We start from the raw sequence: 18,613 nt of genomic DNA, 5'->3' as shown, positions 1-18,613 counted from the left end.
TTAAATCCAAGAATATCTTGTCCCAGATTATTATATCCCCATTAATTCCCATTATGTCCTGCCTTAAAATTATTGTCTCCCTATTAACTCCCAGAATAAAGTGCCCCACATTATTACACCCCCATTAAATCCCAGAATATCCTGTCCCAGATTATTATATTGGCATTAAATCCCACAGTATCCTGTCCCACTCTAACATGTCCCCAATAAACCCCCAACAAAAGCTTGGTCCAATACTGTTGTCGACTGGTTGACTCTCTGGCTCCCCTGGTGGCAGTGGCTTTGGTGGCGCGTTGCCCTCTGGGAGATGTAGTCCCGGGCGGGCGGTGATTGGAGCGGAGGGCGGCGGAGGTCCCAGCGTGCTCGGCGGCCGCGCCTGCGCCGTGAGGGCGAGTGCTGCTGGACCTGGAACTGCAGAGTGAGTGTTGATGTTGGGAACTTGCCTAGTGACCTGAGTTTGTGTCGCTGCACGGTCTGTGGGACCCTCATGTCCACATATGCAATATCCCTCCACCTTTTAACTTTTTCCAAAAATAACTTTCTGCATTGCACCCTTGCATAGTTGTATTTGCTTGGAAAACTTTGCCCAAGTTTGAGAAACAGGAATGTTTGAGTAAAAACATAGGCATCAGTTTCTGCAGTTTCTTGTTTCTATATTTTAAATGGTTGTGGTTCTGCAAATGTAGATTGAATTATTGGTGCATTGTCTCATGTGGTGTGATCACAGTGGGTAGAATTGAGACCAGACTTGAATACAACCATATTTTTCCTCCAGAGATGCTGCCTGACCCACTGAATTACTCCAGCACTTTGTGTCTATCTTTGGTGACTCCATCTCACAAATTTACTTAACATCCATCCAGCTATTGAAAGGCAAATTGTGAAGACGCCAAGTGCTGGAGTAACTCAGTGGGTCAAGCAACATTTCTGGGGAACATGGATAGGTGACGTTTTAGGTTTGGGAACCTTCTTCAGTCTCAACCCGATGTGTCACTTATCCATGTTCTCCAGAGAATCTATCTGACCTGCTGAGTTACTCCAGCACTTTATGTCCTTTTGTGTATTATCCGGCATCTGCTGTTCTTTGTTTCCACCAAGGCAAACTCCGGATTGAAATCAGGAAGTAATTTTTTTTTTTTACATGGGATCAGTTTACAGGTTGGGTGGAGTCAAATTTTGCAATGAGCTGTTTGCAGAAAAACAAGGAACTGCAGATGCTGGTATTTTGAGCAAAGCACAAAGTGCTGGAGGAACCCAGTGGGTCAGGCAGCATAGATGGCATGGGCAGATGACGTTTTGGGTTGGGACCCTTCTGATAAGAAAGGATACAGTGTTGGAATAACTTAGCAAGTCAGGCAGCATCTCTAGAGAACATGGAAAGATGATGTTTCGGGTCGGGACCCTTCTTCAGACTCAGAAGATGTTCAGATAATACACAGTCTGAAGAAGGGTCTCGACCCGAAACATCACCCATTCCTTCTCTCCCGAGATGCTGCCTGACCTGCTGAGTTACTCCAGCATTTTGTGAATAAATACCTTCGATTTGCACCAGCATCTGCAGTTATTTTCTTATAAGATGTTTCCTCAATCAGTTTGTGTTCTGTGGACATAACAAAATGTTGGTCTTGGAATGAAATACATTTCTGAATGTAGGCATTGCAATCAAAGCTTTGTTTATCACCCTGCTCTTAAAGAATTTGCATTTTCAGTTGTTTATTTAATTGGATAAAGACTGAACCAATATTGAAAGTAGACAAAAACAACTGCAGATGCTGGTTTACCAAAAAATAAATAAAGTGCTGGAGTAACTCAGCAGGTCAGGCAGCTTCTCTGGAAGATATGGATGGATGATGATTCAGATTGGAGCCCTTCTTCAGACTAATTGTAGAAGAGTTGAGAAAAAGCCTTATCCTGCCCCCACCTGTTTACTCAGCTTACCACCTGCTCTTCCTCCACTGCAATTAGTCCGAAGGAGGCCTTAAGCTGAAACATCACCCATCCATATCTTCCAGAGATGTTGCCTGACCTGTTGAGTTACTCCAGCACTTTGCATCAATATTGAGAGTAATTTAGCTTTGTGTGAGGATTGCATAACTTAATTCATAATAGATCATCAGTGATTATTTTAACTGTGTAAAATGTATGGCAGATTGGTGCAGCTGGGTGTCATGGTGACACAGCTGGTAGAACTGCTGCCTCACGGCACCAGAGACACAGGTTTGATCCTGACTACGGGTACGTTGGCCCCGTGATCGCGTTTTTCACCAGGATCTCCGGTTTCCTCCCACAGTCCAAAGAGGTGCAGGTTTGCAGGTTAATTAGCTTGATATAATTGTAATTTGTCCCCAGTAGTTGTTAAATAGCGTTGGTGTGCGGGGATCGCCTGTCAGCATGAACTCGGTGGGCCAAAGGGCCTGTTTCCGCACTATATCTCTAAACTAAGCTAAATTAAATGGTTCACATAACCACGGCATGATTGTTCTCATGTTGAACCAGGGGCGGTACAGTGGCGCAGTGGTAGAGTTGTTGAATCACAGTGCCAGGGACCCGGGTTGGATCCTGACAACAGGTGCTGTCTGTATTGCCATTCTTCCTGTGAGTTTCCTCTGGGTGCTCCGTTTTCCTGCCACATTTCCAAAGACGTACGGGGGTTTGTGGTTTAATTGGCTTCTGTAAATTGTCCCTAGTGTATAGGATAAAGGTGATCGATGGTTGGCGTGGACTCGGTGAGCCGAAGGGCCTGCATCCACAATATATCTCTAAAACTAAACTAAGATTCACACACAGCATTGATTTCAACAGCTGAACTAAGTTGTGTGGTCAGCTTTGCCAATAAAGGAAGGGCAATTTTTGAGATTTATTCTTTTATTATCTGCCACAGAAGGCAGTGGAGGCCAATCCACTGGATATTTTCAAGAGAGAGTTAGATTTAGCTCTTAGGGCTAAAGGAATCGAGGGATATGGGGAAAAGCAGGAACGGGGTACTGATTTTGGATGATCAGCCATGATCATATTGAATGGGCGTGCTGGCTCGAAGGGCTGAATGGCCTACTCCTGCACCTATTTTCTATGCTTCCATGTTTCCAATATGCCACTAATTCTACAGCAGGAACGTTACTTTGGGACACAGTAGATGGTCTTGCAGGCAAAGGGGAAGAAATAATTGTTAGAAGTTTGATTGGTTTGGTTTAGAGATACAGCATGCAAACGGGTCCACACTGCCCAACGATCCAGCAAACCCACACATCTTTGTCAACAAAAGGACTATACATGATTACAATTAAGCCATCCATAGTGTATAGATACAGGATAAAGGGTATAAAGTTTAGTGCAAGGTATAGTCCCAATAAAGTCCGATTAAAGGTAGTCCGAGGGTCTCCAATGAGGTAGATGGTAGCCACAAAGATGGTAGCTCAGTACTGTTACCGAAATGGTGAGAGGACGGTTTAGTTGCCTGAAAACAGCTAGGAAGAAACTGTCCCTGAATCTGGAGATGCGTGTTTTCAAACTTCTGTACCTCTTGCCTGATGGGAGAGGGGAGAAGAGGAAGTGACCGGGCTGAGACTGGTCCTTGATTATGCTGCTGGCCTTGCTTAGGCAGCTTAAAGTGTAGATGGAGTGAATGGAAGGGAGGTTAGTTTGTGTGATGGTCTGGGCTGCGTCCACAACTCTCTGCAATTTCTACGGTCTTGGATGGAGCTGTTCCCAAACCAAGTTTAATTAGTGGAAAGAGTTGAGCGGATTAAAGAAAAAGCTGCAATTTTGTCAAATTGACAAACAGCATCTTGCTTGTGGTTTATCATTTTATTTATTCTCCTGCACAGCTCTATATTTATTTAAATTTAGCTGAAGAATCTGTCTGGGCAAATGATTGAAGCCTTTTTTTGTTGGTGGTGGAAGTATTCACAAATTGTATATTTTTATCAAAATCCCACAGAACATTTCCTGACCTAAGCTTATATTTATCAGGAATTTGAATGCAACAAAAATAAACCTCAAACTTGGACTCATCTGAGTCAAAACTCAGACCTACAGCAAAGTCAAGGTTCCAACAGAATAGTGATTTTTCATTTATTCTACATTTATTTTTTAAGTTCGTTTCTTAAGCAGATTATTTTCAAGGCTACTGTTCTTTGTAACTTCATAAATTACAGGAGCAGAATTAGGGCATTCAGCCCATCGAGTCTTCTTTGCCATTTAATCATGGTTGATCTATCTTTCCCTCTCAACCCCATTCTCTCACCTTGTCCCCGTAACTTTTGACGCCCTTACTAATCAAGAACCTGTCAATCTCTGCTATAAAACACCCAATGACTTGGCCTCCACAGCCATCTGTGGCAATGAATTCCATACATTCGTAAAGAAATCTCCTCATCTCCTTTCTGAAGGTACGTCCTTTTATTCTGTATCTGTGCCCTCTGAACTAGACTTCTTCACTATGGAAACATTCTCTGAATATCCAGTCAATCTAGGCCGTTCATTCTTCTGTAAGTTTCAATGAGATCCCCCTTTCAGAAGTTTCAGAAAGCCTTTGATAAGGTCCCACACTGGAGATTAGTGGTCAAAATTACAGCACATATTATTGGGGGTAGGGTATTGACATGGATAGAAAATTGGTTGGCAGACAGGAAACAAAGAGTAGGGATTAACGGGTCCATTTCAGAATGGCAGGCTGAGACTATTGGGGAGCCGCAAGGCTCAGTGCTGGGACCGCAGCTATTTACAATACACATTAATGATTTAGATGAAGGAATTAAAAGTAACATGAGCAAATTTGCAGATGACACAAAGCTGAGTGGCAGTGTGAACTGTGAAGAGGATGCTGGGTGACTTGGACAGTTGGGTGAGTGGGCAGATGCAAGGCAGATGCAGTATACTGTGGATAAATGTAAGGTTATCCACTTTGGTGGCAAGAATAGGAAGGCAGATTATTATCTGATTATTGTCAGGTTTGGAAAAGGGGAAGTACAACGAGACCTTGTACATCAGTCACTGAAAGTAAGCATGCAGGTACAGCAGGCAGTTAAGAAAGCTAATTGCATGTTGGCCTTCATAACGAGAGGAGTTGAGGATAGGAGCAAAGAGGTCCTTCTGGAGTTGTACGGGGCCCTGGTGAGACCATACCTGGAGTATTGTGCGCAGCTTTGGTCTCCTAACTTGAGGAAGGACATTCTTGCTATTGAGGGAGTGCAGCGTAGGTTCACAAAGTTAATTCCTGGGATGGTGGGACAGTCATACGATGAAAGAATGGAGCGACTGGGCATGTATTCACTGGAATTTAGAAAGATGAGAGGGGATCTCATAGAAACAAATAAAATTATTAAGGGATTGGACGCGCTAGATGCAGGAAATATGTTCCTGATGTCGGGGGAGTCCAGAACCAGGGGCCACAGTGTAAGAATAAGGGGTAGGCCATTTAGAACTGAGATGAGGAAGAACTTTTTTACCCAGAGAGTTGTGAATTTGTGGAATTCTCTGCCTCAGAGGGCAGTGGAGGCCAATTCACCGGATGCATTCAAAAGAGAGTTAGATCGAGCACTCACGGCTAGCGGAATCAAGGGATATGGGGAGGAGGCAGGAACAGTGTACTGATTGTGGATGATCAGCCATGATTGCATTGAATGGCGGTGCTGGCTCGAAGGGCCGAATGGCCTCCTCCTGCACCTATTGTTTATGTATCTATGTACCAGCATCTGCAGTTCGTTGTTTCTCCGGGAGTCCCTGAATGGGGATTAGAAGCGGGAACGCTGCCTGCTTTTATTTTGTGTTTTATCGGTTAGGTATGTCAATTAAAAACGTCCCAAAAATCTTAGCTGGGATTACCCGATTCAAGATTGAGCATTGTATTATCCTGGTCTGAAGGTGTAGGAGTTATTATTGGTTTTGTATTGTCATGTTTATTGAGATGGAGTGAAACGCTTTTATTTGCATGCTAGCCAGTTAAATCAGATCACAGGTAGAGTCGCTGCCTCGCAGTGCCGGTGAACACGGTTCGATCCTGACCTCCGGTGCTAACTGTGTAGAGTTTATACATTCTCTCTGCGACCCTGTGAGTTTCCAATTTCCTTGGCTAGTTGTCCTCAGATCGCAGGTGGGGTGGGGGGGGGGGGGGGGTTCTGGGGAGTTAATGAGAATGTGGGGAGAATAAAATAGGCTTATTGTAGAGTTTTTTGGGTGGGTGTTTGGTGGACTCTTTGGTGGTGCAGCGGGTAAAGCTGCTGCCTCACAGCACCAGAGGCTCGGATTCGATTCTGACCGCGGGTGCAGTCTGTGCGCAGTTTGTACGTTCTCCCTGTGACTGCGTGGGTTTCCTCCCGTTTCCCTCCACATCCCATAGACATGCGGGTTTGCAGGGTAATTGGCTTCTGTAAATTTCCACCTCGTGTGTAGGGAGTGGATGTGAACGTGGGATAACATAGACCTTGTGTGAATGGATGATCAGGTGGGTCAGCATGGACACGGTGGCCCGAAGGGCCTGTTTCAGTGCTGTATCTCTAAACTAAATACAACTGGTAGAGCAAAGAGAAAAACACCAGTGCAGAATGGTATTTGCATGTACACCAGATTGTAGTATTTACATGTACACCATATGCACACATGCATTATTCCCCTGATAGGAGTCCATATCAGTACATTTGAAAAGAGACAGTACTGGTGGAATATAGGGGGATGTAGAGAGAATTTGTGCATTTGATTACAAGCTGCAGATGCGAACGCATTTAGCGTGTACTATTTAAAAAGACTAAAAACCAGACATTATACCTGTTTGATCTCAAACTGTTTAAAAATATCTTTGCTAAAGTTCCAATTGGGCATTTATTTTAAGTGCAGATGCTTGGTAGGTTAGGGATTTTGTTGGTTATGATTCAAGTGCTTCTATTTAAAGCAATGCAGGCAGTGAACTTGTGTTTATGTGGTTTCAGTGTTGTAATTCAGTACAGAGAAGGGCCTTGTTCTTAGTGTAGGTTATTCTACTTCCCCTGGATCAAGTAGTGTATATAAACCTTGCTCTTACACCAATCTGGTTATCCCGCAGCTCTGTACATTGGATTGACTTGGTTGTCGATTGAAGTTCTCCAGTGCTGCACATTGGAACCATTTCTACTGCTCTCCGCTTCATTTTAAGGTTCTGTGAGTACCTGAGAGTTTGACATTTCACTGTGCACCTTTGAGGAATACGCACAACTTGAGCATATCAGGATGCCACAGTGGCGCAGCGGGTAGAGCTGCTGCCTCGCAGCGCCAGAGACCCAGGGTTCGATCTCAACCTTGGGTGGTGTCTGTGCCTGGAGTTTTATGTTCTCCCTGTGACCGCGTGGGTTTTTGCCGGGAGTTCCGATTTCCTGCCACATCCCAAAGACGTGCGGGTTTGTTGGTTAATCGATCCTCTGTAAATTGCTCCTAGTGTGAAGGGAGCGGATGAAACAGTGGGATAACAGAAGTAGTGTGTGAACGTGTGATCGATGGTCGGTGTGGACTCGGTGGGCTGAAGCTTCTGTTTCCATGCTGTGTCATTCAATTCAATTCACTAGCTTTTCCCACCCAGAAAAGTGTCCACCTCCTGCAGAATTCAAGCCGATCTTGTATTTTTATTCCCTTTTACAGCACACCAGTGTTGTATATTTGCAGATTTTTATTCGACAAACTGCTATTTCACTGTGTAAATATGAACAAATGAAGGCTTTATTGGTGTCTGGAATCTTGTGGGCATTAAATGCAAAGAATAAATCTGCAGAAATCTCAGGGGGGCGGTGCAGTGGTAGAGTTGCCCCAAATCCTCCTGTGCTGCAAGGAATAAAGTCCTAGCCTGCTCAACTTCTCCCTATAGCTCTGCCCTCTGGTTCTTGACATAACTATGTCCCCTGGTTCTTGACTTAAACCTATGGTTCTGAGTTTCCTTCAGATATTTAGTTTGTTGCCATTTTGTCTTCTCCAGACGCCATAAATGAGGGACCACAGTGCTAGTTCTTATAAGTAGCAATTTCTTTTGGGAGAGGTTTGACAATGAGTGATGGAAAGATGTTTGACTACAAACTGAAATCCCAGTTCCCTGGTAAGATTACCGGAATTCTTAACGAATCAGAGATAAGAGGAACTGCAGATGCTTGTCACAAAAGAAGAGACAAAGTAACTCAGTAAGTCAGGCAACATACCTGGACAACATGGATAGGTGACGTGTTTGAAGATGTCTGCTGATCCGAAACGTCTCTTATCCATGTTCTCCAGAGATGCTGCCTGGCCCGCTGAGTTACTCAGGAACCTCGTCTTTTTTTTTCTTAGCCTATAAGACCATAAGACATTGGAGCAGAATGAGTCCATTCAGCCCATCGAGTCTGCTCTGCCATTCGATCATGGATGATCTATATTTCTCTCTCAACCCCGTTCTCCTGCCTTCTTCCCATACCATACCCTTTGACACCCTTTGCTAATCAAGAACCTGTCGATCTCCGCTTTAAAAAACACTCAATATCTTGGCCTCCACTGCGGCTTCTGCTCTCGGGAAACTGAAGCGAGTTGGAGCAAGCCTATCACCTTTGTGTCTCAGATCAACCAACTGTACGAGCCAATGGACTCACCCACTCTTGACAAATCTGTTGGGCATGATATTGCAGCATGCAATATGGGATGTGCTGGCAAAATCGAGCTGTCAGTTTTAAAGGCTCTGATCTTCTTGTTCCAGGTAGACTGTGCATTGAAGATGGATGACGGTATTGAGATTATCATCAACACTGATAGACAGCAGGTAAATATATACAGAAGTATAGCATTCACATCACAGCCCACAGGCCTGCTCGTGTCACACAGGTAAAGCTGTGTTCATTGTCACACAGGGACACAAATTTACATAATGGTGTATTAATGTGGATGTGATGACTTGTATAAAGCCTCCCCCCCTCTCTCTCTCGCTCTCTTCTCTCTCTCAGCATAAGACGTAACATCTTACATTTTCTGACAAATGTCTGTCTACTTAAATCTTTCCTCGGTACAAAAAAAATAGAAGTGAATACTGATTCCAAACATAAATGTCCCTAAATATCCATGAATCTGAAGAAGAGTCCCAACCCAAAACGTCGTTGATCCATTCATCCCAGATGCTGCCTGATCCACTGAGTTCCTCCGGCGCTTTGTGTTTTGCTCAAGATTCCAATATCTGTGGTTCCATGTGCTAGGTATCCATAAACATCCTTAAATTGGACATTCTGACATATGTCTGTGTGTTCAAGTTTCCCTTGTGTTCTTTCGCATTCTGCGTGTCCCTGATCATTTGTGCAACACACACCTGAAGTAAATCATTCTAAGGTCTCTGCGTAGTATCCCTCTGCATTAAAGCTGGCCAGGTCCATAATCGTCTGTCAATGTCATTAGTGAGCTCAATGTACCTTTTATCTGCTAATTACCCATATCTGTTTACCAGACTAAAAAGAGACGTAGAGGAATTTCTTTAGCCAAAGGGAGGTAAATCTGTGGAATTCATTGCTGTGGAGGCCAATCATTGGGTATATTTAAAGCAGAGGTTAACAGGTCCTTGATTAGTAAGGGTGTTAAACGTTATGGGGAGAAGGCAGGAAAATGGGGTTGAGAGGGAAAGATATATCAGCTATGATTTTGTGATGGAGTAGACTCGATTGGCCAAATGGCCTAATTCTGCTCTTATGACATGAATTTGTGAACCTTTAATCATTTTGAAGAGTTAAATGACATTTTCTGAGCCAGTGCAAAAAGCCCTTGGATCTTTAGTCTCCCTTATTTAAGATGCTTTTGATCTACTTGTTTAGTACTAGAAACATAGAAAATAGGTGCAGGAGGAGGACATTTGGCCCTTCCAGCCAGTACTGCCATTCATTGTAATGAAGGCTGATCAGCCACAATCAGTAACTTGTGTCTGCCTTCTCCCCATATCACTTGATTCCACTAGCCCCCTAGAGCTCTATCTAACTCTCTTTTAAATTCATACAGTGAATTGGCCTCCACTGCCTTCTGTGGCAGAGAATTCTACATATTCACAACTCTTTGGGTGAAAAAGTTTCTTCTCACCTCAGTTTTAAATGGCCTCCCCTTTATTCTTAGACTGTGGCCCCTGGTTCTGGACTCCCCCAACATTGGAAACATTTTTCCTGCATCTGGCTTGTCTAGTCCTTTTATAATTTTATACACCTCTATAAGATCCCCTCTCATCCTTCTAAACTCCAGTAAATACAAGCCCAGTCTTTCCAATCTTTCCTCATATGACAGTCCCTCCATCCCAGGGATTAAACTCGTGAACCTACGCTGCACTGCCTCAATAGCAAAGACGTCCTTCCTCAAATTATGAGACCAAAACTGCACACAATACTCCAGATGTGGTCTCACCAGGGCCCTAAACAACTGCAGAAGGACCTCTTTGCTCCTTTACTCAAATCCTACACTGGTCTCTAATGTATGGCCACTTTGAAAGGTTATTGTCTCTATAATTTAAGGATTTCATTGAGAACTCAATGTTTGCAAATTGTTGCAAGATGTAGGCTGTACTTAAATAAATCTACAATTAGAATGTTGGGAGACTGGAATTTAATTCCATCACGTATGAGGTGAATCATTTTAGGATGCCATACTGGGATAGGACATATACATTAAATGGTGGGACACAAAGATGGACAGAGGGGTCTTGTGGTTCAAGACCACAGGATGGTGAAGAAGGCGTACGGCATTCTTGCCCACATTCCGAAGACATGCAGGTTTGAAGGTTAATTGGCTTCTGTGAAAAAACTTGTCTCTAGTATGTGGAATAGTCCGAGTGTACTATCGCTGGTCGGCAAGAACTCGGTGGGCCGAAAAGCCTGTTTTCAAGCTGCATCTGTAAAGTCCAAAGATGAAAAATAGGGTAGATGGTCAGAATCATTTATTCCCATAGTAGGCATATCTAAAATAAGAGGGCATAGGTTTGAGGTTTAGAGATACAGCATGGGACAGACCCTTCGGCACACTGAGTCCACGCCAACTATCGATCACCTGCTCGCACTAGTTTGATGTTATCCCACTGTCTCATCCACTCCTGGTAGATTTTGAGGCAATTTTACCAAGCCAATTATCTACAAAACCACACGTCTTTAGGATGTGGGAGGAAACCAGAGCACCAGGAATAAACCCACGCAATCTCAGGGAGAATGTGCAAACTCCACACAGACAGCACCCGAGGTCAGGATCGAACCCGGGTCTCTGGCGCTGTGAGACAGCGGATCTACCGCGGCGCTGCTGTGATAAAGGGAGTTTTAAAGGGGATTTCAGCAGAAAGATTTTGTTAACAGAAAGTGGATGATAATGTGGAACTTGCTGTCAGAGCAGGTGGTGAAGTCAAATACATTTGTAAAGTGCTGGAAGAACTCAGCAGGTCAGGCAGCATCTGTGGATGGAGTGGACAGGCGATATTTCGGGTCGGTCCCTTCTTCAGACAGGGGGACCCTACTGAAGGAGGATCCTAGCCCAAACGCTGTCTGTCTATTCCCTCCACAGATGCTGCCTGACTCACTGAGTTCCTCCAGCTCATTGTGTTTTGCTCAAAATTGCAGCATCTGCAGACTCTTGTGTCTTCAGGTACAATCACTATGTTTAAGAGGTATTTCAACAGGCACTTACATAGGAAATATACCTGGCAGGCAGATTGGGTTTATGTTGATGGGATGAGAGCTGGGCACAGTCGAAGAGGCCCAAGGGAGCAAAGAGACCTTTGGATAAACACATGCAGGGAATGGAGGGACATGGATTGTCTGCAGACAGATAAGAGTTAGTCTTGGCATCTTGTTCGGTACAGATGGGTTTATTAGCGTGCTGCTGGGTTTAGAGGATATTAAACAAAAGGGAAAGTTGAACAAACTTTGGATTGTTTTCTCTGGAGCGCCGGAGGTTGGGGGAAGACCTGATAGAAGTATATACAATTGTGAAAGGCATAGATAGGGTAGACAGTCAGAACCTTTTTTCCAGGATGGAAAAGTCAAAGACTAGAGGCATAGCTTTAAGGCGAGAGGCAAAGTTTAAAGGAGATCATAGTTCAGGAGCAATTTATTTTACATAGAGGGTGGTGACTGCCTGGTGTGGCGGTGGAGGTTGATACGATAGTGGCATTTAATAGGTTTTTAGATTGGCGCATGGATATTCAGGAAATGGAGGGATATGCATCACATGCAGGCAGAGGAGATTATTCTGTCTTGGAATCATGTTCAGCACAGACATTGTGGGCAGAAGGGCCTGTTCCTGTGCTGTAATGTTCTATGGTCTGTCTAAGAGGCATTTTCCACCTCATGAAAATGTGTCTTGGCTACTCCTCCACTTAATAAAACATAACATTAACTCTCTGTAGAGTAGCATTCCAAACTGAAGCTCCCTCCTCACGGTTACAATGTGCCAACTGAACCAGCAGGTGGAGCTCTCTGATAAGTAGACCTCTATGCATCCGCTGGACCAGACATCGGGTGAAATTACCTGCCATGCATTAATCGATCTGCTGGAAATGCACAAATAATAAAAATGCAACTTGCAAAGATAAATTAGACATCCCCATGCTTCTAATATTTTCAAAAATATTGAGTAATATTGTGTTTCTTGTACTGTAGTGCCTTTGTTGGCTGAAATAGATACAGAGTGCTGGATGAATTTAGCAGGTTTAAGTTTATAGTTTTAGAGATTCAGTGTGGAAGCAGGCCCTTCGGCGGACCGAGTCCGTGCGACCAATGATCACCCTGTACACCAGCACGATCCTACACACTAGGCACAATTTACAGAAGCCAATTAAACCTACAAACCTGTACGTCTTTGGAATGTGGGAGGAGATCGGAGCACCCAGAGGAAACCCACACAGTCATGGGGAGAACGTATAAATTCCGTAAGACAGCACCCATTACCAAGACGTACAGGTTTGTAGGTTGTGTAGGAAGGACTGCAGATGTTGATTTAAACCGAAGATGGTCACAAGATGGGCGGCACGGTAGCGCAGCGGTAGAGTTGCTGCTTTACAGCGAATGCAGCGCCGGAGACTCAGGTTCGATCCTGACTACGGGTGTTGTACTGTAAGGAGTTTGTACGTTCTCCCCGTGACCTGCGTGGGTTTTCTCCGAGATCTTCGGTTTCCTCCCACACTCCAAAGACGTACAGGTATGTAGGTTAATTGGCTGGGTAAATGTAAAAATTGTCCCTAGTGGGTGTAGGATAGTGTTAATGTACGGGGATCACTGGGCGGCACGGACTTGGTGGGCCGAAAAGGCCTGTTTCCGGCTGTATATATATGATATGATATATGATAAAAAGCTGGAGTAACTCAGCAATCCCCGCACGCAGCAGGAATGGGTGATGTTTCAAGTCGAGACCCTTCTTCAGACCCGAAACATCACCCATTCCTTCTCTCCAGAGACGCTGCCTGTCCCGCTGAGTTACTCCAGCTTTCTGTGTCTATCTTAGGTTTGTAGGTTAACTGGCTTCAGTCAAAATTGTAATTTGACCCTAGAGCATAGGATAGTGCTTGTGTATGGGGATTGCTGGTTGGCGTGGACTTGGTGGACCGAAGGGCTTGTTTCCATGCTGTATCTCTAACCTAAACAAAAAACCCAACTATATAGTACACCATTTGTGTCCTACTGCCAATGACGTGTAAAAATAATACAAGCTTCCTTCCGTAGATATTATTAAACATCTTGAAAACATTTAACATTTATTTAGTTATTGGATGACTATTACTGCAAGGCCCACATTAATGCTTGTCCTGAATTGCTTGCGGACTGAATAGTTTGAAAAACCATTTCAGAGAATAATCCATGCGTGCCAGGAGTGTTGGTGGAGACGTGCAATGGGTGCATTTAAGATGCTTTTAGACAGGCACATGAATATGCAGGGAATGGAGCAAAATGGATCACGTGCAGGCAGAGGAGATTAGTTTAATGGCATCATGCTCGGCACAGACAATGTGGGCCAAATGGCCTGTTCCAGTGCTGTAGTTGGGATTTGTATGTAGAAACAAGGAGCTGCAGATGCTGATTTACCAAGGAAAGACACAAATGCTAGAGTAACTCAGCGGGTCAGGCAGCATCTCTGCAGATCCACGATCTGACCCGCTGAGTTACTCCAGCATGTTGTATCTTTCTGTGTTCTATGCTGATTTTCTTCCACCTTAAATTTGCCTCTGTTACTTCACGTTTAGTGGAAAAATGTGGCTAAAATACAGTGGATTGAGAATAAATAAACAGCCTATAATGTGTTGGTGGCTGGATGTTTCCTTGAAACTAGCATCACGCAAGCAGTGATGTAGTGGTGAATGGAACATTATTTCGTAGTAAACCCAGTGTGAATTTGGAGGTAAATTGATCAGTTGTCTGCATCACAATAATCAGCTTATTGCAGCATCCGTAAGCATAACTGGAGAGTAAAAACCATGACGTAGGTTCTGGGTGGTTCAGTATTGTGATGTTTGCACCTAGCCGCTTGCTTTGTAACCACTTTTGTGTGGGTGTCAGTTTAAAATGCCAAACCACATCTTATCTCTATTCACAGAAAACTGTGGTACAGTTGTTCACAAAAAAAGGCCTCACTAATTCCAATAGACAATAGGTACAGGAGGAGGCCATTCGGCCCTTCGAGCCAGCACCACCATTCAATGTGATCATGGCTGATCATTCTCAATCAGTACCCCATTCCTGCCTTCTCCCCATACCCCCTGACTCCGCTATCCTTAAGAGCTCTATCTAGCTCTCTCTTGAATGCATTCAGAGAATTGGCCTCCACTGCCTTCTGAGGCAGTGAATTCCACAGATTTACAACTCTCTGACTGAAAAAGTTTTTCGTCATCTCCGTTCTAAATGGCCTACCCCTTATTCTTAAACTGTGGCCCCTGGTTCTGGACTCCCCCAACATTGGGAACATGTTTCCTGCCTCTAACGTGTCCAACCCCTTAATAATCTTGTATGTTTCGATAAGATCGCCCACTCACACAACCTGTCCAAGTCATCCTGCAACCTCATAGCATCTTCCTCACAGCTCACACTACCACCCAGCTTTGTATCATCTGCAAATTTGCTAGTATTTGAATGTTGAAAACCCTGATCTTGTAAATCAAGAGTCAAGAGGGTTTTATTGTCGTATGTCCCAAAACGGAACAATGAACTTCTTACTTGCAGCAGCACAACAGAATATGTAAACATAGTACCCTGTAAAACCCATAATAAATAAAAAATGTTCTGTCTCTGTCTCTGTCTCTGTCTCTGTCTCTGTCTCTGTCTCTGTCTCTGTCTCTGTCTCTGTCTCTGTCTCTGTCTCTGTCTCTGTCTCTGTCTCTGTCTCTGTCTCTGTCTCTGTCTCTGTCTCTGTCTCTGTCTCTGTCTCTGTCTCTGTCTCTGTCTCTGTCTCTGTCTCTGTCTCTGTCTCTGTCTCTGTCTCTGTCTCTGTCTCTGTCTCTGTCTCTGTCTCTGTCTCTGTCTCTGCCTCTCTGCCTCCCCCACCTCGCTGAGTCCGTCCCCCTCCGTGTCTGTCCCCCGAGTCTATGTAGTATGGAGCTTTTTTGGAGGTTGTAGTGTTTAATAGCCTGATGGTTGTCTGGAAGAAGCTGGTCTTGAATCCTTCAGGATAATGATATTTCTGCACACAGATACCGTAATTTTTATACAGGGCTTCAATGCCAACACCATTTCCATTCCTTGGCGATGTAACGGAGAACTTAATTCATTCTTGTGCTTATCTCCATGTCCAATATATCATGTCTGGTCTTTTCTCTGTGACATGGAATCTGCAGTTCCCTTTGACTTGTGAATTGTAACCCAGTCAAGAATGTTTTATATGTCCCGAAATGGAACAATGAAATTCTTAAGAAGCACACATGATGTAAACATAGTTACTCAATAGATAGTATCATAAATAGACAAAACAAAATGCAATAAATAAAAACAAGTGTATAATTCATCTCTTCTCAAAGTAGATTTTGTCCTAATTTCCCTATTTGTGCAAGAGTACTTCTACCCCAGTACGAATCTCCTCAAAACAAAGCACTGACTGCCAGATCAGAACCTGGTTTGAATACTCTCTGGAAAAGGAATATATTACAAGAGGGCGGCATTTTCGGGTTCATGACAGTATTTGCATTTTGCATCTGAAGGTTGCCTCTTAAACTAAGTATCATGGGTTTCATGTTTTTTTTCTTGTGATAAGCAAAGCAGAGCAGATATGTGTGAGGTTATGAATGTATGCAAGGACCATGTTTGATAACAGCTAGCAAGGCCATATTTATGAGGTGAGAAGAAACCTTTTCACCCAGAGAGTTGTGAATTTGTGGAATTCTCTGCCACAGAGGGCATTGGAAGCCAAATCACTGGATGGATTTAAGAGAGAGTTAGATAGGGGCTAGTGGAATCAAGGGATATGGGGAGAAGGCAGGCACGGGTTATTGACTGGGGACGGTCAGCCATAATCACAATGAATGGCGGTGCTGGCTCGAAGGGCCGAATTGCCTCCTCCTGCACCTATTTTCTGTATTTCTATGTTATCATGCAAAAGTCTAACCGTGGAAACAACAGCATACCTCTGTCAGTTGGAGTTATTTAATTGTACATGCTTGTGTGTAGGAAGACATGCAGCTGGAAGCACTGAAACCTGCTTTTAAGACTTCTGAGCTGATTAGAGACTTGTTTTCACTAACTCTAACTATAACACTGTACAAGACTGTAATATGAAGCTACATGAGTGAAGCCGATTTATTTTAGTTTAATTTAGAGATAGAGCATGGAAACAGGCCCTTCGGCCCACTGAGTCCACGCCGACCATCGATCACCCATTCATACCAGTTCCATGTTATCCCATTTTCTCATCCACTCCTTACAGAGGCCAATTAATCTACAAACCCACACATCTTTTGGGATGTGGGAGGAAACCAGAACACCTGGAGGAAACCCCACGTGGTCACAGGGAGAACGTGCAAACTCCACACAGACAAAGTCATGACAAGTCCATATAAACAGCTGTCTATCATATCCAGTTGGAGATTGTAATTATTGCCGTTGTACAAACATCGATTATACAGAACGCGTGAATAGGCCCTTCAGCCCACAATGTCCTTGCCGAACATGGTGCCTAAAAACTAATCTCCTCTGCCTGCATGGAATCCATATTAGGCTGAAAAGGGGTCCCGACATGAAACATATCCATGCCCTCCAGAAATGGTGCCTGACTGAGTTACTCCAGAATGTTGTTTTCTATGCAAGATTCTAGCATCTGCGTTTTTTTGTGTCTACATATCTCATTATGTTGGGGATTCCCAATTCAATTGCATCCTACAACCCAACAGTGTTTAGTTCTCCAAATACAAGAATTGGACGGCACGGTGGGACTGCGGTAGAGTTGCTGCCTTGCTTGTGCCAGAGACCCGGGTTCGATCCTGACCTGGGGTGCTGTCTGTCTGTAGTTTGTACCTTCTCCCCGTGACCACGTGGGTTTTCTCCGGGTGCTCCGGTTTCCTCCCTCACTCCAAAGATGTACAGGTTTGTAGGCTAATTGGCTTGGTATAATTATAAATTGTCCCTTGTGTGGTATAGGATAGTGTTAGTGTGCGGTGATCGCTGGTCGGCGTGGACGGTGCCTGTTCCCACACTGTATCTCTAAACTACTCGAAGAGGTTGTGATCTGACTCCTTTCCCTCATCAGGCTATGGGGAGTTTATGAGATAAGAGTGGGGAGGACATTTTGTGTGAATATTAATGGTATTAAAGTCTATTTCTTCCCAACCCCTCTCTCTGTGCAGAATGACTCAACCAAAGCCGTAGCAATCGCCATCTCAGCTCGCGCTCTCTTTGACATGGAGGAAGAGCACGAGTTATTCATGACAGAAGGGCCTGAAGAATACCTCAAAAAGCAGATCACCAATGAAGATGTCCCTCTGAAGGAAGGCATTGTTTTTCCATTCATCAGGGTAAGTTCCCTACATGCCTCGCGTTACCTGTCATGGCACCATCCCTCTGCCAGCCTTCAACACTTTAATTCAAGTTTTCACTGTTGCGTGGTGCGCAGTGGCGCAGCGGTAGAGTTGCTGCCTTACAGCGAATGCAGCGCCGGAGACCCGGGTTTGATCCCGACTACGGGTGCTGTCTGTATGGAGTTTGTACCTTCTCCCCATGACCTGCGTGGGTTTTCTCCAAGATCTTCGGTTTCCTCCCACACTCCACAGACATACAGGTTTGTAGGTTATTGGCTGGGCAAATGTAAAAATTGTCCCTAGTGTTTGTAGTATGGTGTTAATGTGCAGTGATCGCTGGTCAGCGTGGACCCGATGGGCCGAAGGGCCTGTTTCCGCGCTGTATCTCTCTAAACTACACTACTGTTGTGAGATTTCTTTAAAGACTGATTCATTATATCTTCGCAAGACACAAAGTGCTGGTAACTCAGCGGGTCGCCCATCTGCAGTTCCTTGTGTATATCCTCTCATTCATAAGTTCATATGTCATAGGAGCAGAATCAGGCCATTTGGTCCATCATATGTACTCCGCCATTCAATCACGGCTGATCTATCTTTGCCTTTCAACCCTATTCTCCTGCCTTTTCCCGATAACCCTTGACACCCTTACCAATCAAGTACTTCTCAATCTCCTACCATTTATATTCCAATTCAACC

At 44.2% G+C, this 18,613-nt stretch overlaps 1 protein-coding gene across 2 annotated transcripts in view; it reads left to right on the top strand.

Annotated features, from left to right (window-relative positions):
* The first annotated feature begins 350 nt into the window (after nt 1-350).
* The window catches only part of LOC144602113 (cytosolic 5'-nucleotidase 1A-like), a 37,663-nt gene continuing 19,400 nt past the window's right edge, over nt 351-18,613 (top strand). For both annotated transcript variants that reach the window (XM_078414821.1, XM_078414820.1), the window contains exons 1-3: nt 351-418; nt 8,681-8,743; nt 17,747-17,914. In XM_078414821.1, coding sequence (XP_078270947.1) covers nt 8,699-8,743; nt 17,747-17,914 — 213 coding nt within the window. In that variant the 5' untranslated portion in view covers nt 351-418; nt 8,681-8,698. The remainder of the gene's footprint in view (nt 419-8,680; nt 8,744-17,746; nt 17,915-18,613) is intronic.

The sequence above is a fragment of the Rhinoraja longicauda genome, chromosome 18, assembly GCF_053455715.1.
Source record: "Rhinoraja longicauda isolate Sanriku21f chromosome 18, sRhiLon1.1, whole genome shotgun sequence".
Classification (NCBI taxonomy): domain Eukaryota; kingdom Metazoa; phylum Chordata; class Chondrichthyes; order Rajiformes; family Arhynchobatidae; genus Rhinoraja; species Rhinoraja longicauda.
Note: the sequence above shows the minus strand (reverse complement) of the source record. Positions and strands in the feature narration are given on the sequence as shown.